At 52.3% G+C, this 27,858-nt stretch overlaps 1 protein-coding gene across 2 annotated transcripts; it reads right to left on the reverse strand.

Annotated features, from left to right (window-relative positions):
• Window positions 1-1,246: 1,246 nt before the first annotated feature.
• SERPINE1 (serpin family E member 1) lies at window positions 1,247-15,459 on the reverse strand. 2 transcript variants are annotated; one of them, XR_013979086.1, is made up of 10 exons: window positions 15,323-15,459; window positions 14,604-14,911; window positions 10,848-11,081; window positions 9,851-10,045; window positions 8,765-8,963; window positions 7,469-7,569; window positions 5,710-5,796; window positions 4,497-4,580; window positions 2,419-3,270; window positions 1,247-2,381 (listed from the first exon to the last, which is right to left on the reverse strand). XR_013979086.1 is itself a non-coding variant. In XM_080979855.1 (9 exons), the coding sequence occupies exons 2-9, from the start codon at window positions 14,908-14,910 to the stop codon at window positions 3,233-3,235; spliced, it is 1,245 nt and encodes a 414-aa protein (XP_080835981.1). In that variant the 5' UTR covers window position 14,911; window positions 15,323-15,459; the 3' UTR covers window positions 1,247-3,232. The 2 variants fall into 2 exon arrangements, 1 of the variants encoding a protein (XP_080835981.1); XM_080979855.1 differs by having other exon boundaries at window positions 1,247-3,270.
• Window positions 15,460-27,858: the final 12,399 nt, after the last annotated feature.

Here is a 27,858-nt window from a genome sequence, read left to right on the forward strand (position 1 = left end):
CGGGGAAGCCGGAGATGAGCAGGAGAAGAGGGAGGGAGGGAGGGGCTCCTCCGGTGACGTCATCCGGGAGGGAGGCTGCGAGGGAAGGGAGGAGTCTCCTCCGGTGGGTGTGGGAAAGGGGAAAGGGGGCGCAATTGAAGACCCCCCCACTTGCATCTGCTAATTTATGAGCCCCCAACCCAGGGTCTGCTGCGTTCAGGATTCCTGCATTGCAGGGGGTTGGGCTAGATGACCCCTGGGGGTCCCTTCCAGCTGCAGGTCACTTCAACCCATAGCTGTCAACTTACAGATTTGAAAATAAGGGATCAGCAGCCTCTAAATAAGGGATTTTCCAGGCACAGGTATGTTCAACTTCTGAGCCCTTCGGAGCCAAAGGCAGAAAGCCCAGCCAGCAGCCAAACGAAGCCTCGTCAAAAAGGGACAGCAGCAGGACATGGCGCTGGGATAAGGGACTCTCCCGCCAAATAAGGGACGCTTGACAGCTATGCTTCAACCCCTCTTATTCTGCCCCCCCCATTTCCCCCTCTCCCCTCCCCCTCATTTCTTTTTAATAAGAGTTGGTGTGGAGCAGAGTGGTTACAGTTCCTTGGAGTTTTTTAAGAAGAGGTTGGGGGGCCCTCTGCCTTGGGTGCTTCAGCTGAGATTCCTGCATTGCATGCAGCGGGTTGGGCTGGATGACCCCTGGGGGTCCCTGAGGAGCCAGTCCCTGCCTCTCACAGCCTAGTCAACCTCACAGGGTTGTTGTGGGAATTAAATGAGGAAGTGGGAGAACCACATGAGATCCTTGGGGGGGAACAGGTGGGGGTTCCAGTGCAATGAATAAATATCCCACACAGCAACCTAGATCAAAACCCTGTCAAAAAATAAATCAATCAATTTCCCCCCAAATTCACCACCCAGCCAGCAAAACCTCAGAACGTCCAGGAAAATGCTTATGGGCTGCGTAAGTCTCTCACTGGCCCACCCCCCATTTGTGGTGCCAGGCAGGCCAGGACCTTTCTATGGGGTGTCGGGGCAAGTGGGGCTCTGACCGAAGCAGAAGGAAGAAGGTCTGCAAGAGGGAGCTTTGTGGGGCTGCCCTATAGTCGCTTTTAGGCAATAAACCGAGTCTCTCTTCCCTCGGTGCCAGAGGCTGCTGTGGGTTGCACCAACCTGTAGGTTTGGGAATGGGCTTGCAGGGGTGTAGGAGAAGCCCAGAATCAGGACCCGTTTTGCTCAAGAGAAAACTCAGGACAGACACAGCCGCCAAGATGGTCGTAGTGTTTTTATTTCCTATCAAAAGTAGAATGCAAAATACTCTCCCCGCAAACACACGTATAGAAATAGTTATATATATACAAATATAAATCAGATTTCTGTACAAGAAAAGTGAAAAAATAACCTCCTCTAGGAATAGAATTCGCTCTCTCTGTATAAATACTGGTTTTTGAGGCAGCGCAAGGGGGCAGGGGGCAGGCGTGACCTCCAAGTGTAAGGCAGAGAATAGCCGTGGGGCAGTTGGTCAGCAGAGGGGAAAACAGACGTCCTTCTCAGACGCCCTGGGGAGCCTCTCACAAGAGATGGATGCTCCTGAGTCAGCTAAAATCAGCAGGCACCTGAATCTCAAGGTGACTCCCAGGCCCCAGTTAAATATCTGAATGCTGGCACTTTTACTTCTTGAGGAGGGGGGCGCTCAGAACTGGCTTGCTCCCAAAGCGCTTCCAGTTTGCTCTCTTTCAGCGCTGCACAAAACCAGCTTTCCTTTGGGATGTCCTTCCCCACCTATGTGGGGGGTGCCCTCTACCTCCCCCCCCCCCGCTCAATTTGTACCAAGCTCAGCCTTCAAGGGCCCTCGCTGGGGGGTCCCCGGCAGCCGCCCAGCTCAGCGGATCTGGAGGGGATAATCCACTTGGAGGGCAGCCAAGGCCTCTGGGCAAAACATCGCGTCTGCTGGGCTCAGCAATCCCAGTGCCATTTTTACAATTAACTGGATGCTGTCCTGGGAAATCACAAGGACGGGGGAACTCGGGCCAGAGAGCCATTAAGCAGAAATGGGGGGGGGTCCCTCAGGCTGGCAAAGGCTGCTGGCACAGCGCCATTCGCAGCAGCTTCTGGGCCCGTGTGGGTCACGGCAGTCTTGCCTCGAAACTTTGCAGGGTTTCTGAAAGAGAGGCCTCGGTTTTTTGCTTGGAGTAGACCCCGTGGCTCTTGGGGGTCTGGGCAAAAGGGTTCCTTCTGTGTGCCAGAAATTGCAGAATCTGTAGCATCTCAAAGGTCTCTGCGTAAGGAAAACTGGGCCGTGTTAAGGCCAGGCATGTTGGGGGTTGAAAGAAAGGAGGAGATTCTTTTCGGGAATGTTTGGAGATGCGTGCAGTTTTCTTAGCCCTTTCCAGAGCAGGCATCTTGCAAGAAGGAACAGCAATGAGCGGTTTGCCCCACCTGCCCCACGGGAGGGATGCTGCCCTTCCTCAGGGGGGCACAAGAGGAAGAAGGGAAGGTTGCTCACATCATAATCATCATCACCACCCCAACAACGTATTTCATTAAATTCAAACAGTAAGCCAAACTTATATTAAGCCTCTCTGTTAAAACATACTTCATCACAAATGTCCATCTCAGCAGTGCAGAAGGAAAATGGACGTATTCAAAGTGCTAATCTGCAGCCCCCACCCATCCACATCTGATGGGGGGGGACACAACCCCCCCGCTCCAAACACATACATACATACTTAATAATAATAATAATAAAGAGAGAAGGCAGAGATCCCTGCTCTACTCCGGCGTAAACATCAAATGAAGCCACTAGCCCTGACTGGGCAGGGTTCCAGTCCAGTGTGAGGTAGGGGGCACACATCATCGGGGATTTCATGGCATGGCCGCAGCCCCACCCCATCCGAGGGTGAGCAAGGGTGCTCAGTTGCTCCCCAGCCCCCCCGGCAAGGAAGACTCTGGCGGAGGCAGAAGCGGCTGTGCGGACATCGTGGCTGGAGCCTTGTCTTTCTGAAGAGCGGCTCTCTTCTGCCCCAGGGGGCAGAGGGGGCAGCCTCTTCCCAGCCGAAAGACCAACTGAGGCTTCTTCCCTGGGGGGTGAGAGGGTGCTGTGCCTGGTGCTACCACTCAGCAGCAGGCGGAGGGAGGTCACGGCTGGCGGCAGGTCTCTCTTGGGGGGGGGGATGTAGAGGGAGGGGAACAGAAAGGGAGGAAAAACTTCTTCCGGCTCCTGAGAGATTCGGCTGAACAAGATGGGGGTCACTCAGGGCTCCATCACCTGCCCCATGAATAGTATGGTGCCTGGAAAGGAAAGAAAGAGAAGTGTTGCACGAATTTATGTATAGATTGGGGTGGGTGGGGGTTGCCCCTCCAGCAGATATCCTGCACATGCAGCCCACTACCAAAACCAGCACAATCACTTTGGTGACTTGTCCCCACAAAACACTTCGTCACAGTTTATTCCTATCTATTCAAAGGGCCTTTGCTGCACGATACCAAATGTAAGAATTCACTGATCAATGGATCTCTGTACTGGCTCACTGGGAAAACTTCAGAAATTCATCTAGACCTGTGAGCTCAGCTACTCAGCAGCCCCTCCGCCTGAGTGATCATCCCTGGCCTCCTGATACCTGAGTGCCAGACAGGTAGCCATGCCAGAAATAGCAAACCCAGATGAAGACAAAAGGGTGGGATGAACTTGGCTGGGAAACAGGGATATTTAAATGTCTCTTTTGTTACACTTGATGGGTGTTTGGTGGAGGGCAAGGGGAACCATGGGGCAGGGTCCAGGATGCTCAGACTCCTGCCACCAGACTTCCCCTTTCATGATGTATTAGTGATGTAGTTTGGGGGGGTGTAACATGGGGATTAGCAGCTAATAAAAGTTTGGGTTCTCTTTTGTTCAGGGCTTCCATCTTGTTCCACCTGGTGGCAGGTGGGAGTCCTGTGGCGACAGTCTTCAATCAAGACCAAGCCGACTGGCTGCTGTTTTGCTCTGGGATTCCTGGCTGGGGTCCTTGTTTTTTGTCCAAGGGAGCCCTCAGATTTCTACGCTAACACAGGAAAAGGTGGGATATAAAATGCATTGATGACTATATAATATAGGTGGGTTCAAAGGTCACTCCCGCCTTGGAGGAAATAAAATAAAATAAGGCTGGGTGGTCCCAGAGGCAGCCACCAGGAGGCAGCCTTGCACCGTTCTCAAACGCAGCCTTGCTCTGTTTACAGGGTTTGTCACGCGGAAGGTGGAGCAAATTTGTTCTCTGCAGAAGCAAAACCACAAATTGCAGGGAAGGAGATTTCGACTCAACATCAGGAAAACCATCCTGAAGGCAAGAGTCGTTTTACAGTGGAACGGACGCCCCCGGAAGGTGTGGGGCTCTCCTTCCTTGGAGGCTTTTAAGCAAAGTTCGGTGGCCGTGGGAATCAGGGTTTCTTGAGCTGCAATTCCTGCCTTGTAGCGGGTTGGGCTAGATGACCCTTAGGGGTCCCTTCCAACTCTACGATTCTGTGAAAAGCGCTCTTACCGGTTGGGTTGTGTCGCACGAGGAAGAGGAAGGGCCTGTCCATCACAATCTCCAGGGGGGCCATCCGGGCATAGATGATGACAGCTGAGGAAAGGAAACACGATTCTTATTGCATCATACTTCCTATTTCTCTTTAGTTTTCTTTCTGTTTTATATGTTGCTTTTTTATTTTTCTGTTTAGCTTAGTTTGGATTTTACTGTATAGTATGTTGACGCGGGTGGCGCCATGGGTTAAAGCACAGAGCCTAGGACTTGCCGATCAGAAGGTCGGTGGTTCGAATCCCCGCGACGGGGTGAGCTCCCGTTGCTCGGTCCCTGCTCCTGCCAACCTAGCAGTTCGAAAGCACGTCAAAGTGCAAGTAGATAAATAGGTACCGCTCTGACAGGAAGGTAAACGGCGTTTCCGTGCGCTGCTCTGGTTCGCCAGAAGCGGCTTAATCATGCTGGCCACATGACCCGGAAGCTGTACGCCGGCTCCCTCGGCCAGTAAAGCGAGATGAGCGCCGCAACCCCAGAGTCGGTCATGACTGGACCTAATGGTCAGGGGTTCCTTTACCATTTCCTTTTATGTTGATAATAAAATTGATATTATCAATTTTTTTTATCAATTAATAAAATTGATTTTTAGAAAGGAAGAGGAGTTTGAGGGCTGCATCAATGTGAGGAACTGGAGGCAGCCCAGAGGACAGCCTGGGAAATGAGCTGGCTGTTTAGGGTAACCCCAGGAAAGAGATGCAGTGGGGTGTGTCTGGATGAAACCTCCAAAGACCCCCTAAGCAATAGGGTCAGTGCTCATGGGCTCTGCTTTTGGGGAAAGGCGAAAGGTTAACAAGGGCATTTTCTGCCGCGGCTATTTGGGATGATGCAGGAAATGAGGTTCCATCTTTGGTCACCTGCTCCAGGTGTCTTTTGGATACAACCCTCCCCCCCCCCAGGCTTTCCCCGGCCATTCAAGGTGGGCCCGGCCTGCTTGGCATTCTGTCACCTTGTCTTTTTGGTACTTCCCGATGTTATCTGACACACTGACAGCATTACTGCATACTTGAATTTTATTGCTCACTGGTTTTTATATTAAGCCGTTCAGAACATTTCTGAAGGGGAAGTAAGCTGATCAGAGCTCTGATAAGCAGGTTCAAAACTCCCCCCCCCCAAAAAAAATACAACTGCAGGAAGGAGAAGTGGGTCACCCTTTCCCAGCAACAGCGACCCTCACCTGTGGCAGAGGAGGCCTCCGTCCCGCTCTCATTCACATCGATCTTCACCTTCTGCAGGGCTTGAGCCACGAAGAGGGATTCTTGGTCTGCAAAGGGGGACAAGGCAGTGAGCAGCGGAAGGGGGCCGCAGAGGGGCAGGAGGGGGCAAGGGGGGCCATTGGCTGCCTCGTTCTCAGCTGGGATGTCCAAGAGTTTTCAAACAGAGGTCAGATGGGCGTCTGCAAGGGCTTCTTTCGCTGCAATTCCTGCATCCCATGTGGGGTTGGGCTGGATGACCACTGGGGGACCCATCCAACCCTACAATTCTATGAGTCGTTTGAGGTTTCTAAGCAGAGACGGGAGGCACATCTGCCAGGGATTCTGTTGCTGTGATTCCTGCGTTGCTGGTGGGGTTGCACTACACAACCCCTGGGAACCATTTCAAACTCTACAATGCTAAAAGCAAGCTGGGCATCAATATAGCCCCCGCCGCATCCTCTGCAACAGTGCAATATATTTTTATTTGGAGTGTGGAAGGAGAAAACAGCTCTCTGATTGGGTGGCTGCTTCTGCAGCACATCCCTAAAAACCTTTCCACCCCAAAATGCTGTTTGACTTTCCTGTGTAGTCTGGGAGCGGTCAGGCCAAGGCCCTCGGCACATGCTCAACAGGACCTCTTTGTTATTGCTTTAATAATAATAATAATAATAATAATAATAATAATAATAATAATAATAATATATTCTTTATACCCTGCCCATCTGGCTGGGCTTTCCCAGTCACTCTGGGCAGCTTCCAACCAGATATTAAAATACAGTAATACATCAAACATTAAAAGCTTCCCTAAACAGGGCTGCCTTCAGATGTCTTCTAAAAGTCTGGTAGTTGTTTTTCTCTTTGACATCTGGTGGGAGGGCGTTCCACAGGGCGGGTGCCACCACCGAGAAGGCCCTCTGCCTGGTTCCCTGTAACTTGGCTTCTCGCAGGGAGGGAACCGCCAGAAGGCCCTCGGAGCTGGACCTCAGTGTCCGGGCAGAACGATGAGGATGTGAAGACGCTCCTTCAGGTATACTGGTCCAAGGCTTTTTAGGGCTTTCAAGATCAGCACCAACACTTTGAATTGCGCTTGGAAACGTATTGGGAGCCAATGTAGGTCTTTCATGACCGGTGTTATGTGGTCTCGGCGGCCGCTCCCAGTCCCCAGTCTGGCTGCCGCATTCTGGATTAGTTGTAGTTTCCGGGTCACCTTCAAAGGTAGCCCCATGCAAAGCGCATTGCAGTAGTCCAAGCGGGAGATAACCAGAGCATGCACAACTCTGGCAAGGCAGTCTGCAGGTAGATAGGGTCTCATCCTGCATACCAGATGGAGCTGCTAAACAGCTGCCCTGGACACAGAATTGACCTGCACCTCCATGGACAGCTGGGAGTCCAAAATGACTCCCAGGCTGTGCACCTGGTCCTTCAGGGGCCCAGTTACCCCATTCAGGACCAGGGAGTCCTCCACACCTGCCTGCCTTCTGTCCCCCCAAAACAGAGCTTGCTGGATCCGGCCGGTGGCCTGCCTAGCCCAGCACCCTGCTCTCACAGGGGCCAACCAGCTTCCCAAAGGAGAGTTTCCCTGCACAAAAGCAGCTCTTCCTGCAATATCTGGGATTCAGAAGCATCGCTGCCTTAACTCTGAAACACGTTCTCACATACTGCAACTGGGGAGCTACAATCAGGCACCCTGGGGTCCAGACAACCAGAAGGGTCTTCACACAGGGATCAGAAGGGACTGACCTGATAGGCTGCTGAAGTTGGCTTTTCTTGCGTCAAACATGTCCTTCATCCCCAGGGTCTCCAGGGGCCCCCGGAGGTCCGCTTCGCTCTCCAAGGAGAATCTGCAGAAAAAGGAAGGCGAGAGGTGAGGGTGTGTGTGTCACAGTCCAGGCAGCCACCAGCTCCACACCATGGCTGGAGGATGTGGCAGGATCAGCACCCAAATCACAACTGGCATGATTGCTAGATAGTCACAGACGGGGGACTCCAGAATTTCATATTCTCTAAACTTTTGTGGTGGGAAGGGAAATAGTAAAAAGTTAATCTTTACTCCTCCCTGTCACTGCACACACTTCTTACCTATAATGGGGTAAGATGTCTGTAAGCTTCCCTCCATAATAATAATAATAATAATAATAATAATAATAATAATAATAATAATTTATACCCCGCCAATCTGGCTGGGTTTCCCAGAAAGCACACTCCATTTTGAACTGGGCTTTAGAGTTTTGTAACGTTTAGGGATTACTGCCTCTTTGATTTTCACCACTGTAACTGTTGAAACCTGGCAAGACTTTTAATGTGAGTAAACCTTACGTTTTTCTGGCTTACTTAAACAGTCTTGAGAGTCATTTCCTTGTTAAGAGGGGAACATAAACGGGAGAAGATAATCCAAGTTTGCATCCTTGGATATCATAATTGTTCCAGGAGGTTATATAAACTTCTCCCAAGAGCTTCTACAGATAAGCTGCGCACGGGTGGAGATTTTTCTCTGCTGTAATAGATACTTAGGGACGCGGGTGGCGCTGTGGGTTAAACCACAGAGCCTAGAACTTGCTGATCAGAAGGTCAGCGGTTCAAATCCCCACGACGGGGTGAGCTCCTGTTGTTCAGTCCCTGCTCCTGCCAACCTAGCAGGTCAAAAGCACGTCAAAGTGCAAGTAGATAAATAGGTACTGCTCCGGGGGGAAGGTAAACAGTGTTTCCATGCGCTGCTCTGGTTTGCCAGAAGCGGCTTAGTCATGCTGGCCACATGACCCGGAAGCTATACGCTGGCTCCCTCGGCCAATGAAGCGAGATGAGCGCCGCAACCCCAGAGTTGGCCATGACTGAACCTAATGGTCAGGGGTCCCTTTACCTTTACTTAATAGATACTTGCATACTAGCAAGGGAGAGGAAGGATAATTAATAAACTACCCACCCCTGCTCATCTAAATCCATCCAACAGGAGAGATGGGGGCCTGGCGTGGCCCCAGGGGAGTCTTGGCTCCCCACATTCCCACCTGCCCTCCTCCGGTGAAGTGTTGAGGCACCTACTTGGGTAGGACCAGGAGCCTTGTCACTTCTGTCATGTTCCTCTTCCATTCGGCCACCAGCTGGGAGTCAATGATGTTGGTCAGGGCAGAGAGCGGGGTGTCCAGCTCAAAGGGGGCGGCAATGAGCATGCTGAGGGTCTCCCCCTGGTAGGGCAGCTCGATGACATCGTACTCCACTCCTGTAGGGGTGGAGAATTCGCCTGCAGAGGAAAGGACAGGAGGGCGTAAGAACAGAAGGAGAGACGGCTGGGTCAGGCCAAAGGGGGGCCACCTGGTCCAGCACCCTGTCCTCACAGTGGCCAGATACCCCTAAGATACCCCTAGGACTCTAGATGGACTGCACCTGGACCTGGAGATTCCATGAGAGGAGCCCAGCTGCTGGATCAGCCAATGGCCTCTCTAGTCCTGCCTCCCGTTCTCACAGTGGCAAACCCACAAGCGGGACCTGAGCACAAGAGCAAGTCTTCCCTCCTGAGCAGCTGGGATTCAGAAGAGTTCCTGATGCGGAGCATTGCCATCCTGACTAGTAGCCGTTGCATAACGGTCTCTGGCAAACAAGCAGCCTGAGAAGCATCAACGGCTTTATGTTGCTTACAAGTTTAATTACAAGAAGAAACACGTCCAGAGCACGTCCCTCCCGCCTGCTCTCATTAACAGTAGTTGCTTAGTCTGACTCATTCTTCCACCAGGAAGAACGCCAAAACCCCGCCTTTCTTCTCCTTCCCTTCCGTTGCTCTCTGAGCTTCTCTCGTCTCCTAGTTTGGGGACTGAACGGCTGGCCTGTCTTCTCCCCAATCCCCGAAGACACAGCCTCAGGCTTATCTGCTAGTTGCCTGGCAGCGCTCCTGTCGACTTCTAACTCTCCCTCTCCTTGGGAGCTAACAGCTTCTTCCCTGGGAGGGAGGGGGCCGGACTGTGCTCTCTAAACTCAGCTCCTTGCTCGCTTAGTTCAATTTCTGAGGCTGTGCTCTGGGGGGCCCACGTTCCTGACACACTGATGACCTCATTCTCTAGGAGGAGGAGGAGGAGGAGGAGGACCCCTTCCCACCCCACCTCTCGGCAAGCCCCGCTTGACGCCGCTGCTCACCGTAGTTGCACTTTGCCGTCTGCTCCATCATGGGGACGGAGAGGGTGCTCCCGTCCAGCTTGTGGAAGAGGCGCTCCCTGGTGGCCGCCTCTGGGAAGGGCAGGTTCCAGAGGCCCTTGAAGTGGATGGCGTTCACCAGGACCAGGCGGGTCATGTGGTCCAGGGTCCCCTCGGGCAGGAAGTCCTGGATCATCCCTGGGGGAAGGCATGCATTCTGTCAGATGTGCACACCGCCCTTCGCCCACAAACCTCAGGGTGGTTCGCAGCGTAAAGACACAACATGCATAATAAAAATAACAACTGGACAGATGGCAGGCATCTCTTGCACCCCATGAACGGATCCCTTGCAGGCAGAGATTGTGCAGGGACAAATTTAATGACCTTTGGAACATGTTTATGGAAACCATAGAGACCCATGAATCAACATATACTGGAGGGAAACAATAAATTTATCCACATATATATAGTTCTGTAACTTTTATTATATTTTTTTTTGTTATTTTGTTCCTGTTGCTTTCCTCTGTTTTTATTACTTTTACTTTTCCTCTTTTCTTCCCTTATTTATTTCAGCTCCCTGCAATACTCTCGAACACTGTGTGGGAAATTCTTATTTAATTTCATTTTTCATTTTTTACAAATATTTTAGTCAGGGTGGGAAAACTTTACAAATCTAATTTACCTTTCCCTCAACTTTCCTCCCTCTCCCTTATGCAGTTCATATATTTTTATTATTGCATATCCCATTCAAATACATTTATAAATTTTCCCTCATCCTTCCCTTTATTATCTCTTACTGCGCGTGTTTATATCAACCTCACTAATGTTTTACTTGGTTTACAATATGTCCTCAAATAATAAAAAAATAACCCTTTCTGGCAAGTGGGCTGGATCCTGCGTTGTCCCCCCCCCCATGGGCCTGCCCACCTGTCAATCATCGTGACTGTCAGGCGGCCCCGTTCCCCCTTTCCCTTGCAGTGCTGCCAAGAGAGGGACTCACCTTTCGTGTGGTCCTGCACCCAGCTGTTGATGATCCTGCATGCTTCCTCGCTCTCCGTGAAGTTCACCTGCTTGACCGTCTGGCGGAAGACCCGGTGGAAGTGGGGCATGAACCCCGGGCTGAGCTCCAGGTCCCTCTGCACAAAGAGGGCGTCGGCCGTGTCCACTACATCTTTGTTCCTGGGGTCCGTCAGCGCCTTCTGCAACCAACGCAGGGCTCTGGGGATGCCCCACTCTGCAGGGAGGAAGCGCCCAGCGAGGGCGGGAGATCATTAATAATAAATAATAAAAAACTTTTATTTATACCCCGCTCTTCCCGGTTCAGAAAACTGGGCTCGGGGCGGCTAACAACAAATTTAAAACACTTAATTGATGCAACAAAAAACAGCATAAAATACAGTATAAAACACGAATAACAATAAATTCAGAATTCAAAAAATCAATTTAGGGGGGAAATCCATCCAATAAACATTAGATGATCACCAGGGCTAGCTGGCTAAATTAGTCCAATTTGGGCCAGCGAGGAGACCAGGGGAGAATTAGCTGTGGTGTCTCAGAGCGGGTGATCTTCATAAAAAGGGAAGGAAGTGGAATAAAAGATCAGGCTAAGTTCAAATTGAAAGCCAGGTGGAATAGCTCTGTCTTACAGGCCCTGCAGAAGGAGGTTAAATCCTGCAGGGCCCTGGTCTCCTGGGACAGAGCATTCCACCAGGTCGGAGCCACCACTGAGAAGGCCCTGGCCCTGGCGGAGGATAATCTGACTTCCTTAGGGACCTCTAAACTATGGTTCTTCATGGACCTTAAGGTCCTCTGCGAGGCAGACCAGGAGAGGCGGTCCCGTAAATACGAGCGTTCCTCCCCTTTTCTCTCTCTCCATTTGTTCCACTTTTTCATTGTCCACTGCAGCTCGTTTCTCAAGGCACCATCTACCCAAACCAATGGCTTCACATGACAAGGAGGCTGATCCTTGAAGGCATTACTTGGCAGGGTGAGGCTGACGTCTGGAATGTCAGAACTGAAGGTTATAACCGGTTCAAGAGGAACAGACCAAACAGGAAGGGAGGAGCAGCAGCATTGTATATAAAGGATGTGTACACTTGAGGAGAAATCCATGACTTGGAGCGTGGAAGGCAGGTTGAGAGTATAGGGGTATAAATTTCAGGAGAGAAAAACAACAGGGACCTTACTGTGGGTGTCTGCTAGAGACCGCCAAGCCAGAAGACTTGGGTGATGCCTTCCTAGAGCAGACTACCCAAGATTCAAAAAGGAGAGATATAGTAGTAATGGGAGACTTTGACGACCCCAATATCTGTTGGGACTCCAAACTCTGATAAGAATAGGTAAAGGTAAAGGGACACCTGACCATCAGGTCCAGTCGTGACCGACTCTGGGGTTGTGGCGCTCATCTCGCTTTACTGGCCGAGGGAGCCGGCGTACAGTGGTCATGTGGCCAGTAGGACTAAGCCGCTTCTGGCTAACCAGAGCAGCGCACGGAAACGCCGTTTCCCTTCCCACTGGAGTGGTACCTATTTATCTACTTGCACTTTGATGTGCTTTCGAACTGCTACGTGGGCAGCAGCAGGGACCGAGCAACGGGAGCTCACCCCATCGCGGGGATTCGAACCGCTGATCTTCCGATCAGCAAGCCCTGGGCTCTGTGGTTTAACCCACAGCGCCACCCGCATCCTATACCTTATCCTGTATACAGCATCAAAGTCTCACATCGAATATAACTGATTTGTAGAAAGGACTTTATTATCTGAAAATGCACAGAAGTATGTACTTTTGTAACCTAAGAAAATCTTTAATAAAAACTTTTTTTAAAAAAATAGGGACAAATGTCAGGTTCTGCACTTAGGCAGGAAGAACCAGCTGCATCATTGGAAGATGGGGGGCACCTGGCTTACTAGCAGTGCATGTGAAAGGCGTCAGGGGTCTTAGTGGTCCACAAGCTGAACATGAGTCAACAGTGTGATGCAGCAGCAGCAAAAAAGGCGAATGCTATTCTCGGCTGCATCCACAGAAGTTTAGTGTCAAGGGAAGGAATAGTACCACTCTATTCTGCCTTGATCAGACTGCAACTGGAGTCCTGTGTCCATTTCTGGGCACCCTAGTTTAAAGAGCACATTGACAAGCTGGAAGGGGCGCAAAAGAAGGCAACCAAGAGGATTAAGGGTGTGGAAACCCAGCCTGATGAGGAACGGTTGAAGGAGCTGGGAATGTTTAGCCTGGAGGAGAGGAGATATGAGAGCCAACATCAGATATCTTCAGGGCTGCTGTGTGAAAGATGGAGCAAGCATGTTTCCTGCTGCTCCAAAGGGTAGGACTCGAATCCATGGCTTGATATTGCAAGGAAGGAGATTCGGACTCCCTTGGGAGATGGTGGGCTCTCCTTCCTTGGAGGTTTTTAAGCAGAGGTTGGAAGGCCATCTGTCTTGGATGCTTTAGCTGCGATTCCTGCATTGCAGGCGGTGGGACTAGATGACTCTACAATTCTATGGTCTGAATGCATGAGTCGCCCCAGTTGCATAAGAGGTTATTAAAAACAACAACTAATTCCCCAATTAAAACAAAACAAAACATGAATGTTGACACAGTGGGTAACTCCCACTGTATCACCAGCTCAGCTAGCAAATATTTGGGGTTTATTTTGGTGCTTTGACCAGATAGCTGAGAGGCAAGCAGCCCATGACAGCCCCCCCCCCATCTATCAATCTGGCTCTGCTTGGAAGAGGCAGGGAGCTCAAGGGGGCAAGGAAAAGAGGGCACCCACTCACCCCTCAGTTCTGAAGGCAGCCCTGTTTAGGGAAGCTTTTAATGTGTGATGCATTATTGTATTTTAATATTTTGTTGGAAGCCGCCCAGAGTGGCTGGGGAAGCCCAGCCAGATGGGTGGGGTATAAATAATAAATTATTATTATTATTATTATTATTATTATTATTATTATTATTCCTCCTCCCAAGACCAGCCCCTGAATGTCACTGCAGCACCAGGGATGTTGGGGCAGCAGCCTTTCTTGCATGGGGTGGGGGTCAGCTCAGGGACCTGGAGAGCAGCTTCACAACCCAGTTTGGCCACCCCTGGGGTGTCAGGGAGCTGGGCATGTTTAGCCTGGAGAAGAGGAGGTTAAGGGGTGATATGATAGCCATGTTCAAATATATCAAAGGATGTCACATAGAGGAGGGAGAAAGGTTGTTTTCTGCTGCTCCAGAGAAGCGGACACGGAGCAATGGATCCAAACTACAAGAAAGAAGATTCCACCTAAACATTAGGAAGAACTTCCTGACAGTAAGAGCTGTTCGCCAGTGGAATCTGCTGCCAAGGAGTGTGGTGGAGTCTCCTTCTTTGGAGGTCTTTAAGCAGAGGCTTGACAACCATATGTCAGGAGTGCTCTGATGGTGTTTCCTGCTTGGCAGGGGGTTGGACTCGATGGCCCTTGTGGTCTCTTCCAGCTCTATGATTCTATGATTCTATGAAATAGCTGGGGGTTCTCCCCACATATTTCTTGCCTCAGTGGGCTGGCTTGCTCCGGCTAGTGGTGGGGTCTGTCCTGCGGGGCTTCTCCTGCCCCCTAAGGGGATGCATCCTGCACCTCAAGTGGATGCCAGCGAGGCAGAACTTTGCTGCCACCCTCAAGTTTCCCTTGTTGCAGCAAAGCCAGAACAAAGTGTCGGAGGCTTCCCTGACCCGCTGCGCCCCACGGCCCCCTCCAGCCCCCTCTCCAGCGAGCGCCCCCCACCCGGGCTGCGGACTCACCGTCGAGGCTGAAAGCCATGCTGTCCTGGATCTGTCTCCGCGTCTCGCCGGCGGCGGCCATCTGCAGCATGGCGAGGACGGAGGCGACGCCGTAGGGAGAGAAGGCCACGTTGCGCTCGCCGGAGGCGGCGGCCACCTCGCGGAAGACGCGCACGCCGAAGTCGGTGGAGAGGCTCGCCACGCGGGAGACACCCGGCCGGGCGAGGGGCGCCGGGGACGCCCAGGACAGGGCCACCAGCCCCGCCAGGGTGACAGCCCAGGCCAGGCTCCGGGAGGCGCCGGGGGTCGTGCTCGACGGCAGAGGCATCCTAGGAAGGGGAGGAGAAGGCGGTGAGAGAGGAGACCCCCGACGAGAGGAAGGCGCACGGCTCGGCCGTCTGGGAATAGGGGCGCGGGGCTGGGGGACGGGGTAGGGGGACGCAGGGAGAGGGGTCTCCCTTCCCCGGGGGCGCCTTCGTCCAGATGCGCAGCTCGAGGGGGCGGCGGGACAGCGCTTGGCCGTCGTGCCCCCGCCCTGGGGCCGCTTTCGGGACTCTTCCCGGTCCCGATTCCCCTCCGGAGGAAGCCTGAAGCCCCTGCAACGCGGGAAGGCAGGCGCGGCGGCTACGGGACCCTGCTTGGACACGCGTCCGCCTCTCCCGACATGCGCTGCAGCCCGCAGGACTGCCCAAGCGCCCAGCGAGCGAGCGAGCGAGCGAGCAGCTTCAGTTCTTTCCTACCTGCTTGTTTTCTCTCTCTGTCTGGCGGGAGCGACTCTTGCTCGGTGCTGCGGCTTTTGTTGCTGGGGCTGCCTGCCGAGGGCTCTTTTATGCCCGCCCGCCCAGCCGCGGGCCAGGAAGCCGCGATGAAGTCACCGGCCGGCCCCGCCGCTTCCCTCCCTCGTCGCGATGAGCAACGCCCGCAAACAACTCCCGCCGCCTCGCTGCGCCCTTGTCGCGGGAGTGGGGCGGCGGAGGGGCGCGGAGAGGCTGAGTCACGCCCCGGCGGCGGCAGAGGAGCGCGGAGGGGGCTTGGCTGCCCAGATGTGGCCCCTCCTCCTCCTGCTGCCCCCCAACCCCATCCCTGCCCCAGGACCGGGAGTCCTCCAGAAGTGGGGGGGGGGGGGGGAAGAGAGAATGGCAGAATTGTAGAGTTGCACGGGACCCTCAGGGGTCGTCTAGTCTGACCCCCTGCAATGCAGGAATCTCATCCCTTGGCTGCAGAACTGGAGCTCCCTCCTTCTCCTGTGGCTTCAGAAATATCGCCACCTCCCACAACATACAGCCACTGACAACCCTCTCCTCCTCCATGAATTTGCCTAACCCTCTTTTAAAGCCACCAAGGTTGGTGGCCAAACCTGCCTCCTGTGGCGGGGAGTTCCGCAAGTTAACCATTTCTTTTATCCATCCGGAATCTCCCAAATTCTGCTTCCTTGAATGACCATGAATTCTAGTGCTCTGAGAGGAGAAAAACCTTCCTCTATCCACCTTCTCCATGTCATGTCGCATTTTATAAACTTTTATCGTGTCTCATATTACTGGCCTTTTCTCTAAACTAACCCCCCCACACACACACTGCACCCTTCCCTCCTTTCTGTTGCTCTTCTTTGAACCTTTTCCAACTCTGCAATATCCTTTTCGCAGTGAGGCGACCTCAACTGGACACACAGCACTCCAAACAGGGCCACACCACGGATTAGTATTTTGGCCTTGTGAAACTGCCAGTTTCGTTGTCCGTTCCTAAAGATCCTTAGCGTGGGAACCTGCCTTGAGAGCCAGTGTGGTGTAGTGGTTAAGAGCGGTAGTCTCGTAATCTGGGGAACCGGGTTTGAGTCTCCGCTCCTCCACATGCAGCTGCTGGGTGACCTTGGGCTAGTCACACTTCTTTGAAGTCTCTCAGCCCCACTCACCTCACAGAGTGTTTGTTGTGGGGGAGGAAGGGAAAGGAGAATGTCAGCCGCTTTGAGACTCCTTCAGGTAGTGATAAAGCAGGATATCAAATCCAAACTCTTCTTAGCCAGCATGGTGTAGTGGTTAAGAGCAGTGGACTCGTAATCTGGGGAACCGGGTTCGCTTCCCCACTCCTCCACCTGCAGCTGCTGGGTGACCCTGGGCTCGTCACACTTCTTTGAAGTCTCTCAGCCCCACTCACCTCACAGAGTGTTTGTTGTGGGGGAGGAAGGGAAAGGAGAATGTGAGCCACTTTGAGACTCCTTAAAGGGAGTGAAAGGCGGGAAATCAAATCCAAACTCTTTTCTTCTTCTTCTTCTGCCTTGTCGACAGCGGCCACACTCTGGGTCGACATCTTCGGAGAGCTCTCTGCTGTGACCCCCAAGATCTCCCTCCTGGCCCACAGACCCCCCGAGGGCATAGGGGGAATGGAGATTCCTTGTCCCTCCGTGAACTGTATTTGCCATTTTCATTTGCCGTTTTGCCTCCCACTCACTCAGTTTGGAGAGGTCCTTTTGGAGCTCTTCACAGTCTCTTAATATTTTTTGCAGCCACGAACAATTTAGTCTCATCAGCAAACCCGGCTGCTTCACTGCCTGCGCTTAACTCTGAATCATTTTATCTATGATCAAGTTAAAATCAGTACAGTCCCCTTGGGGGACTCAACTTTCTACATCTCTCTGACTCCTTTTGGAGAATCGTCCATTTATTGCTACTCTCTGTTTCCTGCTGCTTAGCCGTTTTAATGCTCCCTGGGGTTTCCTTGAACACCCACAAACCTGCATCCATTTCCGTGGCTTTTTTTTTTCCATTCAGCCTTTCAGGGAATATGTTCTTGGGCTACATACAGACAGATCTATCAATACTGGTTTCTTCTCTCTATTGCTCATCTTTCAGTTGTTCACATTTGCACCTCCGTTTGGGGGTGGGGGTGTCTGCATGAAAATCCACCGGCATTTTAACACCCTTGTATCCTAATATTCACATCCTTGCCTGCAATTTCACTTCATGCGCGCATCTTTGCAAAAACCTGTTTCCGTCATCCAAAGCATTTTTCTCTGCTATTTCACATAGGCTCTCTTTGCCATGGTCTGTACATTTTTGTGCTCCTTACTCAATTGGGAAACTGCATTGCATAACCATGGAATTCTAGAGCTGAAAGGGACCCATCTCGTCCGACTCCCTGCAATGCAGGAAACTCGGCTGAAACATCCATGACCGATGGCCACACAACCTCAGTCAACAAAAATGTTGAATGGACAACGCCCTTCTCTTCCAAAGGACATTGTTGTTGTTGTTGTTGGCGTCCGTCTGTCTCAGGAAACAATGGAGGATTGTTCCTTTGGAGGTGAAGTCAAACTTTTGGAAGGTTGCAGCGCCTGCTATGGTTGCAGAAACCGATACAGGAGAGACATGTTTTGTTGCAGCCGGGGCAGAGGAAGGCGTCCGGTTGTGCTGCTGCAGATGCGCCAGGGTGTTTCTTCTCTCTGCGCTCCCCAAAGCGGCCATTCCTCCTCTGGTCACTGCTAGGGATGTGCAACCAATCTGTCTCCAGGCACTGCAGTCATTTGCAAGGGATTCCCACACGGCGGGTTGATGTCGCAGCCTCCATGTCACGCTTGCAGACATCTTTGTCATGCAGAGTCGGTCTGGTGCTGGAAGCTACTGATCTCTTGGGGGATCCTGCCCTCTTCCATTCTGTGGACATGGCCAAGCCAGCGTAGACGTCGCTGAGACACATTCTGGGAATGTGGGCTTGGGAGATCTGTTTGAGACCCTGTCCTGCCATGTGATGCCTAAAATCTTCCCAACTCAGTGCATGTGGGCGGCGTTGAGATATTGATATAGGTAGAGGGGGTGGGAGGAGACCAGCAGCACCTCCTATTTATCAAGAGGCCATTGCTGAGGCTGCATGGGGGAGGCGCTGCCAATGAGGAGGCAGGTTTGGCCTCGAAGGAGTGAGAGCCAGTGTGGTGTAGTGGTTAAGAGCGGTGGACTCATAATCTGGGGAACCGGGTTTGCGTCTCCGCTTCTCCACATGCAGCTGCTGGGTGACCTTGGGCCAGTCACACTTCTCTGAAGTCTCTCAGCCCCACTCACCTCACAGAGTGTTTGCTGTGGGGGAGGAAGGGAAAGGAGAATGTTGGCTGCTTTGAGACTCCTTTGGGTAGTGATAAAGAGGGATATCAAATCCAAACTCTGCTGCGGCTTCTTCACCACAGCCACTTCGGCAGCAGCAGCAATGGCTAATAATAATAATATTATAATAATTTATTATTTATACCCCGCCCATCTGGCTGGGTTTCCCCAGCCACTCTGGGCAGCTTTCAACAAAATATTGAAATACAGTAATGCATCAAACATTAAAAGCTTCCCTGAACAGGGCTGCCTTCAGATGTCTTCTAAAAGTCTGATAGTTGTTTTTCTCTTTGACATCTGGTGGGAGGACGTTCTGCAGGGCAGGCGCCACCACCGAGAAGGCCCTCTGCCTGGTTCCCTGTAACTTGGCTTCTCGCAGTGAGGGTACCACCATAAGGCCCTCGGCAGAGGACCTCAGTGTCCAGGCAGAACGATGGAGGTGGAGACGCTCCTTCAAATATACTGTATCGAGGCCATTTAGGGCTTTAAAGGTCAGCACCAACACTGCTCCAGTGCGTTCTTTGGAGGCCAGGTCTGCTGTGCCTTTGGGTCCTGCCACCTGAGGCGTTTGCCGCACCTTGCCCCATGTTTGGAGGCGCAAGTTTGCTCCCAAAGGCCAATCGGCCGGAGTGTCAGCCAGCAATGTGATGTGCTTCCTGGAGCTCGCTGCACATTTGGCAAGGGGTCTGGGCCGAGCGGGTGCATGCCGTGATGCCGGCTGAGCTCTGGGGCTGGAAAGGTCAGGGCTTTATCAGGAGAAGGGGTCAGGTTTTGCACCCTGGCCCTATCTCCTGCTGATTCAGGGGAATGGCTGCTAACTGCCCCTGCTGCACTTTTGGGGCCTTGACTCAGCATATTCCTGCCTGGCTGCCAGGCAGCTGGGCCCCGTGACGGAGGAGGCCACGTTCCAGGGCCATGCTGAGAGCTGCTGAGGAAGATTTTCCAGTGACTCTCTCCTCTGGGGGAACAAACGACAACACACAGATGAACCCGGTGTCCCCAAACACCCACAGGATGACCGCAGCTGTTCCTGAGTGTCCGGGAATGCCCCACAGCAACCGCCACGCTCCCCCCACATGTCAGCCGAGGCTGCTCTGGGTATGGGGCAACAGGAGGCCTGGGCAGGAAGGTCAAGAGAGCAGAAAGGAAGTGGGGAATCCTCTTTAGGGGCTGAGGAGCCACATGTGAGACAGAGAGGAAGGAAGGGAGAGAAGGGGGCTGGAAGTACATAAGAGGGCAGTTATTATTATTTATTAAATTTATATAATGACCTCCATCCAAAGATCTCAGGGTGGTTCACAGCATAAGTGTACAGAGTAAAACCACAAAGTGCGTAACAGGAACTGGAACAGGAACAAAACAATAGCTAATAAAGTTATTCATCACTTTTTTTCCACAACGGCAATGCAACTTACAATATTGTAAGCAAAAAAAACACATGTTGTTGTTGTTGTTTAGTCGTGTCCGCCTCTTCGTGACCCCCTGGACCAGAGCACACCAGGCCCTCCTGTCTTCCACTGCCTCCCTCATGCTGGTAGCTTTGAGAACACTGTCCCACCATCTCGTCCTCCGTCATCCCCTTCTCCTTGCGCTCTCCATCTTTCCCAGCATCAGGGTCTTTTCCAGGGAGTCTTCTCTTCTCATGAGGTGGCCAAAGTACTGGAGCCTCAGCTTCAGGATCTGTCCTTCAAGTGAGCACTCAGGGCTGATTTCCTTCAGAATGGAGAGGTTTGATCTTCTTGCAGTCCGTGGGACTCTCAAGAGTCTCCTCCAGCACCAGAATTCAAAAGCATCCATTCTCCGGCGATCAGCCTTCTTTATGGTCCAGCTCTCGCTTCCATACATCACTCCTGGGAAAACTATAGCTTTTACTATACGGACCTTTGTACATTAAAACCAGCATTAAAAAACACACACCCCTACATCAAAATAGTCCTGCGTTGCAAGGAGGTTGGACTAGACGACCCTCAGGGTCCCTCCCAATTCTACAATTCTGTGATTCTATGATGCTGCTAGATGAGCCTCATTGGGGAGAGAGTCCTACAAGTGGGGAGCCACCATGGAAAAAGCCCCGTTGTTCTCATGCTGCCACCCTCCCGTGGAAGGGGGGAACACAAAGAAGGGCCTCAGATAATGATCACAAGGTCCGGGTTGGTTCCTATGGGGAAAGAGGTAGCCTTTGAGATACTGGGGTCCCGAGCCATTTCAGGCCTTCAGAAACCAGCCCTTTGAATTGGGCCCAGAAACTGATCGGCAGCCAGTGCAGTTGGGCCACGATTGTGTGTGCACACACAAACGCAATTCTGAATCCCTGGGCCCCTCATGGCTTCCAAGGATGGCACACTGCGCATGCCCAGAGTGCAGACTGCTCCAAGGGGCCTGGACATTCAACGGACCCTGGCTTCAAGAAAGGTTTCTGGGCTGAGGCCTGGAGGACAGCGTGACCCCCGATTAAGCCAGGAGCACGTTGCCTTGTCCTTGCCAAATGCACACATGTAGTGCCATCCGTGCGCAAAGGCGTGTCGTGGTGTCAGAAGTGCAAAGGCAGGTCCCTGCCCCCAAGACCCTCACGACCCAAGCTTAGCAACAGCAGAATGGCTGTGGCATGTAACCAATTGCTCTGAAGGGCTGGGCACCTGCTTTGCATCCAGAAAGTCCCTGGATCAGTCCCCAAATGGCAATTTCCAGGTAGGAACCCTGGAAAGGCCCTGCTGCCAGCCAGTGTGGGCGTTGCTGAGAGAGGTGAATTCCACCGGGTCAGACTCCACGCAAGGCGGCAGCTTCCTCTCTCTCATTCTGCACACCTGAGAGCCGGTGGTAGCGGACTGCTTAGAGTGTCCGGAAGTCAGAGACCTGGCTTCGAATCCCCCACTTGGCCGTGAAGCCCACTGGGAGACCTTGGGGGGCAGCCGCTGTCTTCTCTCAGCCTTGCCTACCCCACAGGGTTGTTGTGGGGATTAAGCGAGGAGGCGGGGGAAGAACCAGGCATGCCCCACCCTGAGTTCCCTGGAGGAAAAAGACAGGATAGAAATGCAAATGGCAATACTGCTGGCACCCGTTTCTCTCGAGAGGCAATGGAGTGCACCTCCAGGGGTGAGGTGAAACTGCTGCGAGTTCCCCAGGGTGCAAGCCTGGGCAGTGTGTCTTGAGGTCCTGGGCTGCCCTGATGACAAGACCCCCCTCTCGGCCTCCCAAATATTTCCTGCAAGGCAGCAGATATTTAGGATCAGAGTTTTCCTTCTAGAAGCCCCACCTGCCCCTCACTTCCCTCTACAGCAGATGCAGAAACCGCCTTCTTGACTGTTGGACCCCCTCTTGGTCTTGTCCATTCAATCGGCCAGAGCCTGTCTTCAGACACAGGTAAAGGGACCCCTGACCATTAGGTCCAGTTGCGGCTGACTCTGAGGTTGCGGCGCTCATCTCGCTTTACTGGCTGAGGGAGCCAGCGTACAGCTTCCGGGTCATGTGGCCAGCAGGACTAAGCCGCTTCTGGCAAACCAAAGCAGCGCACGGAAACGCCGTTTACCTTCCCGCTGGAGTGGTACCTATTTATCTACTTGCACTTTTGACATGCTTTCGAACTGCTAGGTTGGCAGGAGCAGGGACTGAGCAACGGGAGCTCACCCCGTCGCGGGGATTCAAACCGACGACCTTCTGATCGGCAAGTCCTAGGCTCTGTGGTTTAACCCACAGCGCCACCCACGTCCCCTTCACATAAAGGGGAAACCCCTAAATGAGTGAGAGTTTGAGACCCACCAGCTCCCCTCACCTGCTTTACCCGGCCTGTTCCTGGGCTGTGGCTGCTGTCACATGCCGGCAGCTTCTAGGGGGATGTTGGGGGAGAGGCAGTGTCTGGGGGGGGGGGCTTTCTGCCCACCTTTGGTCCGCCCCCCCCTTGTCCCTGCATTCAGCTCTCAATTAATAATAATAGATTTGACACAGACTCTCCTCTTCGCCTTCTGCCTAAACCTTGAAGGTCGAGGGAGGGAGCTGTGTGTGAACTACGTGGGTTTGCAGCACTCTTGATTCTGGTCCGGGGTGAGAGCTGTGTGTGTGTGTGTGTGTGTGTGTGTGTGTCTGCACGTGCGTGGAAGGAGGAGGAGGGCAGCAGCGAGGCCCCTGCGCTCCCCACCCCCGTGCGAAGGAAAACATGAATGAGAGGCTAACCCCACCGGGATGCTATTTCTGTCCTGGCTGCTCTCCACGCCTCCGAGGCCCAAAATATCTCGCCTCCCCTGCGAGGGGGACTCCTGGGTTCCCTTCCCAGCACCGGGACTGGGAGAGAGGAGAGAGAGTGAATTTTTGTGGTCCACCCACTCAGCGGCTGGAGAGGGCCAGATCCCCGGATCCCCTCCTCCCGCTAAGCTTCCGCCGCTGCTGCTGCTTCGTGTGAGCCTTGAGTCAGGAGGGGGCCGGCCAGGGGCCAAGTGAGTGGCCCTCGGGCAAGGACATTCCGAGCAGGCTGCTCAGACCGGCAGCCCAGCGGGACTCCGCTCCATAAAGGGCCAGGCTGGAGGTCTGGATCCGTCCCCACGCATCGCAGAGGAATGGGGTGGGCGGGTTACGCAACGGGGGTCTCTGGGACAGCAGCGACTTTCCATTGCCCCATCACCCGCTCCCGTCCTGCTCTTGCTGAATAATAGGCTGCTGGTCGGCCGCCCGCTCAGCGTTCCCAGGGACGGGAGGAGCCGGAGAGAGACAAAAGCGGGGGAAGCCTCTGGGCCTGGTCAGGAGATGCCCGGGAGAGGACCAGAACAGCGGGGCCTTGGGCTGCTGACCAGCGGAGGCCTCCCCTGGGCTGACCCTGCCTCCAGGCAGCCCCTCACACACACACCCCGTGGTGGTCCTGAAACTGTGGCTTCCCATTGAAGAATTGCAGTGTTGGAAGGCAGGGACCCCCAAGGGACATCTAGCCCAACCCGCTGCAATAGTGCAGGGGTCGCAGCTGCTTCAGTGCCTGCAAACTTCATTTCCTTAAGCAGCTCCTCTCTGTCTTCCCTCAGGGCCTTTTCTGCTGGTCCCTGAGCCCTCAGGCCCTCAACATTTCTTTCCTCTGCAAGGAGGGATCCGAAAGGGGCCTTCCTTTCCTTCCCAGCTCTGCTGAACAGAGCAGGAACCCCCAGACTCTGGAGGAAAGAGAAATAAATGAGGCTGCCCTTCACGGCCTAGGACCCTCGTACCTATGGGACCGCCTCTCCTGATATGCCCCATGGAGGACCTTAATGTCCATAAATAGGGTCCTGGGCCCTCAGGAAGTCAGACTAGCCTCCACCAGAGCCAGGGCCTTCTCAACACTGGCCCCGGCCTAGTGGAACGCTCTGTCTCATGAGACCAGTGCCCTGTGGGATCTGATTTCTTCCCGCAGGGCCTGTAACAGTTGCTCTGCCTGGCCTTTGGCTTGGAATCAACTTGATTCCCTCCCCCTCTTTCCTTTTTCCTTTCTCTTTCTGTGATGGAACTCATATTTGGGGACTTCCCTGGCTTTTTTCTGGCCCACGTAGGACCAGTCTGGATAGTTAGCCTTGGTGAAGACTTGACGTTTTCATCCCCCAAAAAGTTTTTGAGTCTTCTGAAATGAGCCTGCATTTTAATGTTGTGTTTTAATTGTGTTTTTAAAGTTGTATTTCAATCAATTGTTTTATATCTGGTGTTAGCCGCCCTGAGCCCAGTCTTGGCTGGGGAGGGTGGGGTATAAATTATTATTATTATTATTATTATTATTATTACCCATTCCACCCTTGTTCCTTAAGAGGAGGCCCACAGCCTGCAAACGGTGACTTCCAGGCACCGGTCTTGTGACCCCCAAAACATGTGCTTCTTCCATGGGGGCTTCTTCACAGGGGCAGAGCAGGCTGCCCACTCAGCCTGAAGAGTGCAAGATTGGCCAAGGCTGTATTGAGCCGTGTCACAGGGCACTGGGGCTTTGGGGTCCCCAGGAGAGACCATTGGCCAAGGTTCTTGCTGGCTACAGTTGCTCAACCCTGGGCTCACCCATTTTTTGAAAAGGAAAAGGCTTCTCTGGCGTGAGTTTTGCTCTCGCCACTGGACCCTGCAATGCAGCCGTGAATTCTTTTCTTAGAAGCTCACAGACTGACTGCTCTGGACGAGGGTTGAGTTGAGGGGACGGAATGACTCCCCTACGAGGAAAAGCCACAGCAGCGTTTGGGGTTTTTTTAGTTCAGAGAAAAAGCGAGGAAGAGGCAAGGTGAGAGGGGACAGAAAAACCTTTTCCTCCTCTCTCCCTCTCCTAACAGTAGAACTCATGAACATCCAAGGAAGGTTGAGTATTGGAAGATTTGGGACAGTCCTTCTGATATGTGGGGGACTTGTAAAAGGCTACTGGGAAAGGATCCTTAATGAATTGGAAATAATGTTTAAAAATGCTTTTCCAAAAAAATCAGAGTCCTTTCAGTTGGGGATAATTCAGGCTGAAATTCCCAAGTGTCAAAAAAAGGTTATTTATGTATGGTACTACTAGAGCATGTGTTTTGTCAGTCCCCAAAATGGAAAATGAGCAAGGTCCCAACCAAAGAAGAATGGCGACTGAAACAGATGGAATATATATACAGCTTGCAGATTTAACATATAGAATATGAGAACAAGAAGAACACACATTTTAAAAATATTGGAAAATGTTTATTGAATATATATGGGTGAAAATGGTGTACAGCTGAAAACGTTGGCAGCAATAAATTCAACGGTGTAAACAAGTTTTGATGGATGCAATAATGGAACACCAAATGGTATAGTTTTTGTAAGATATGCAGAGATTTATGATATGTAAAATGAACCATGGAAAGGGAAGAAGGGAAGTCACTGATACCTTAAGGACGTAAAATGAGTATTTTAAATTGTAAAACAGAAAACTTAATAAAAATTATATACAAAAAAAAATAGGAAGTCCTTCTGCAGGCAGTGCATAGTTGGTCTATGGAACTCTCTCCCACTGGAGGCAGGAATGGCCACCAACTTAGATGCCTTTAAAAGGAGGTCGGACAAATTCACAGAGGAAGAGAGGGCTACCAGTGGCTCCTGGCCACAATGGCTGTTCTCTGTCTCCACGGTTGGAGCCAGCAGTGCTTCTGGGTCTCAGTTGCTGGAAAACACAGGAGGGGAGAGCGGCTCTCGCACTCGGATCCTGCCTGAGGGCTTCCCATCTGGCTGGCCACTGTGAGAACAGGATGGTGGACTTAGATGGGCCATTTGGCCTGATCCAAGAGAACTCTGGTTATGTTCTCACGTCCTTACATTTTCTAAAACAATAGAATTGTGGAATTGGAAGGGACCCTGACAAGCATCTAGCAGTCCAACGCCCTGCGATGCAGAGATATGCAGCTGCCCCATACAGGGATTGAACCTGCAACCTTGGCGTTATCAGCACCATGCTCTAACCAACGGAGCTACCCAGTGCTAGGTCTGTATAGTTAAAGCTCTGGTTTTCCCAGTAGTGATGTATGGAAGTGAGAGCTGGACCATAAAGAAGGCTGATCGCCGAAGAATGGATGCTTTTGAATTCTGGTGCTGGAGGAGACTCTTGAGAGTCCCATGGACTGCAAGAAGATCAAACCTCTCCATTCTGAAGGAAATCAGCCCTGAGTGCTCACTGGAAGGACAGATCCTGAAGCTGAGGCTCCAATACTTTGGCCTCCTCATGAGAAGAGAAGACTCCCTGGAAAAGACCCTGATGTTGGGAAAGATGGAGGGCACAAGGAGAAGGGGACGACAGAGGATGAGATGGTGGGACAGTGTTCTCGAAGCTACCAGCATGAGTTTGACCAAACTGTGGGAGGCAGTGGAAGACAGGAGTGCCTGGCGTGCTCTGGTCCAGGGGGTCACGAAGAGGCGGACACGACTAAGCGACTAAACAACAACAACCCAGTGCTAGACGTTTGCCAGGGTGGACCAGCTTGTCATTACCTGGACCCATCTCTCCCCTCCCCCTGTTTTGATGTCAGGGACCCCATTTTCCCACCTGCACCCTTCCATCACCTCTCCCGTTCTCCAAGCCGTCGGAACGATTACAAGGAGAACCAGCAGCCCCGAGTTCCTCCAGCACCCTGGAATGGAATTCCCTTTGCCCCAAACTCATTTAGGAGTCTTCAAACTATAATCATTATTATTTCACTCTCCTGGGGTGCAAGAGTGTCTCCCTGTGTTACTTCCCGCCTTTGTCGTTATGCAGGAACAACAACAACAGCGTCTCGTGATATTCCGGCACAGAAGCTTTCACGGGTGACTCTCCGCTTTGTCAGATAAACCCCAAGCCCTTATCCTGAGTTCCTGGCAGAGTTGGCAGGGGAAGGAATTGTAAACAGTGAAGTCAGAGGAGAATGAAGTCCGTAGACAATGGCAGCTGCGCAACAAACTGTGTGGACATTGCTCTTGCTATCGCTGGCTTCCGGAGATTGATAGGCCCATTGGCACACGCAGCATGATAACAAGAAGAATCCCCGATTGTTTCAATTTGAGCTCTGGATTTCTAGGTGAATCCTGGGAGGCTGAAATCTCTCCCCGCTGGCTTTCGGGTATTGCCATTTCTCATGTCAGGTTTGTGTTCTTCTGCATGGACGCTGGCCTCTTTTACTTTAGTTATATTATTCGTTCTGCTTCTCTGGGGCTGAACACAATTCCCATTCGGGGAGAAGACCGAGGTAACACAGAAGCAGAGTACTTTTGTCTTCTTCCTCAGAAAGCAAGACAGACGTATTCCATGTGATTCTTCTCGCTGCAAACATAGCCTAAAGAGTCTCCTTGTGTGGTCTTAGCATCCTTCATCTGTTGTTGTTGTTTAGTTGTTTAGTTGTGTCCAACTCTTCGTGACCCCCTGGACCAGAGCACGCCAGGCCCTCCTGTCTTCCACTGCCTCCCGCAGTTTGGTCAGACTCATGTTGGCACCTTCGAGAACACTGTCCAACCATCTCATCCTCTGTCGTCCCCTTCTCCTTGTGCCCTCCATCTTCCCCAACATCAGGGTCTTTTCCAGGGAGTCTTCTCTTCTCATGAGGTGGCCAAAGTCTTGGAGCCTCAGCTTCAGGATCTGTCCTTCCAGTGAGCACTCAGGGCTGATTTCCTTCAGAATGGAGAGGTTTGATCTTCTTGCAGTCCATGGGACTCTCCAGAGTCTCCTCCAGCACCAGAATTCAAAAGTATCCATTCTTTGGCAATCAGCCTTCTTTATAGTCCAGCTC

The sequence above is a fragment of the Podarcis pityusensis genome (assembly GCF_964106645.2).
Source record: "Podarcis pityusensis genome assembly, chromosome: 13".
NCBI lineage: Eukaryota > Metazoa > Chordata > Lepidosauria > Squamata > Lacertidae > Podarcis > Podarcis pityusensis.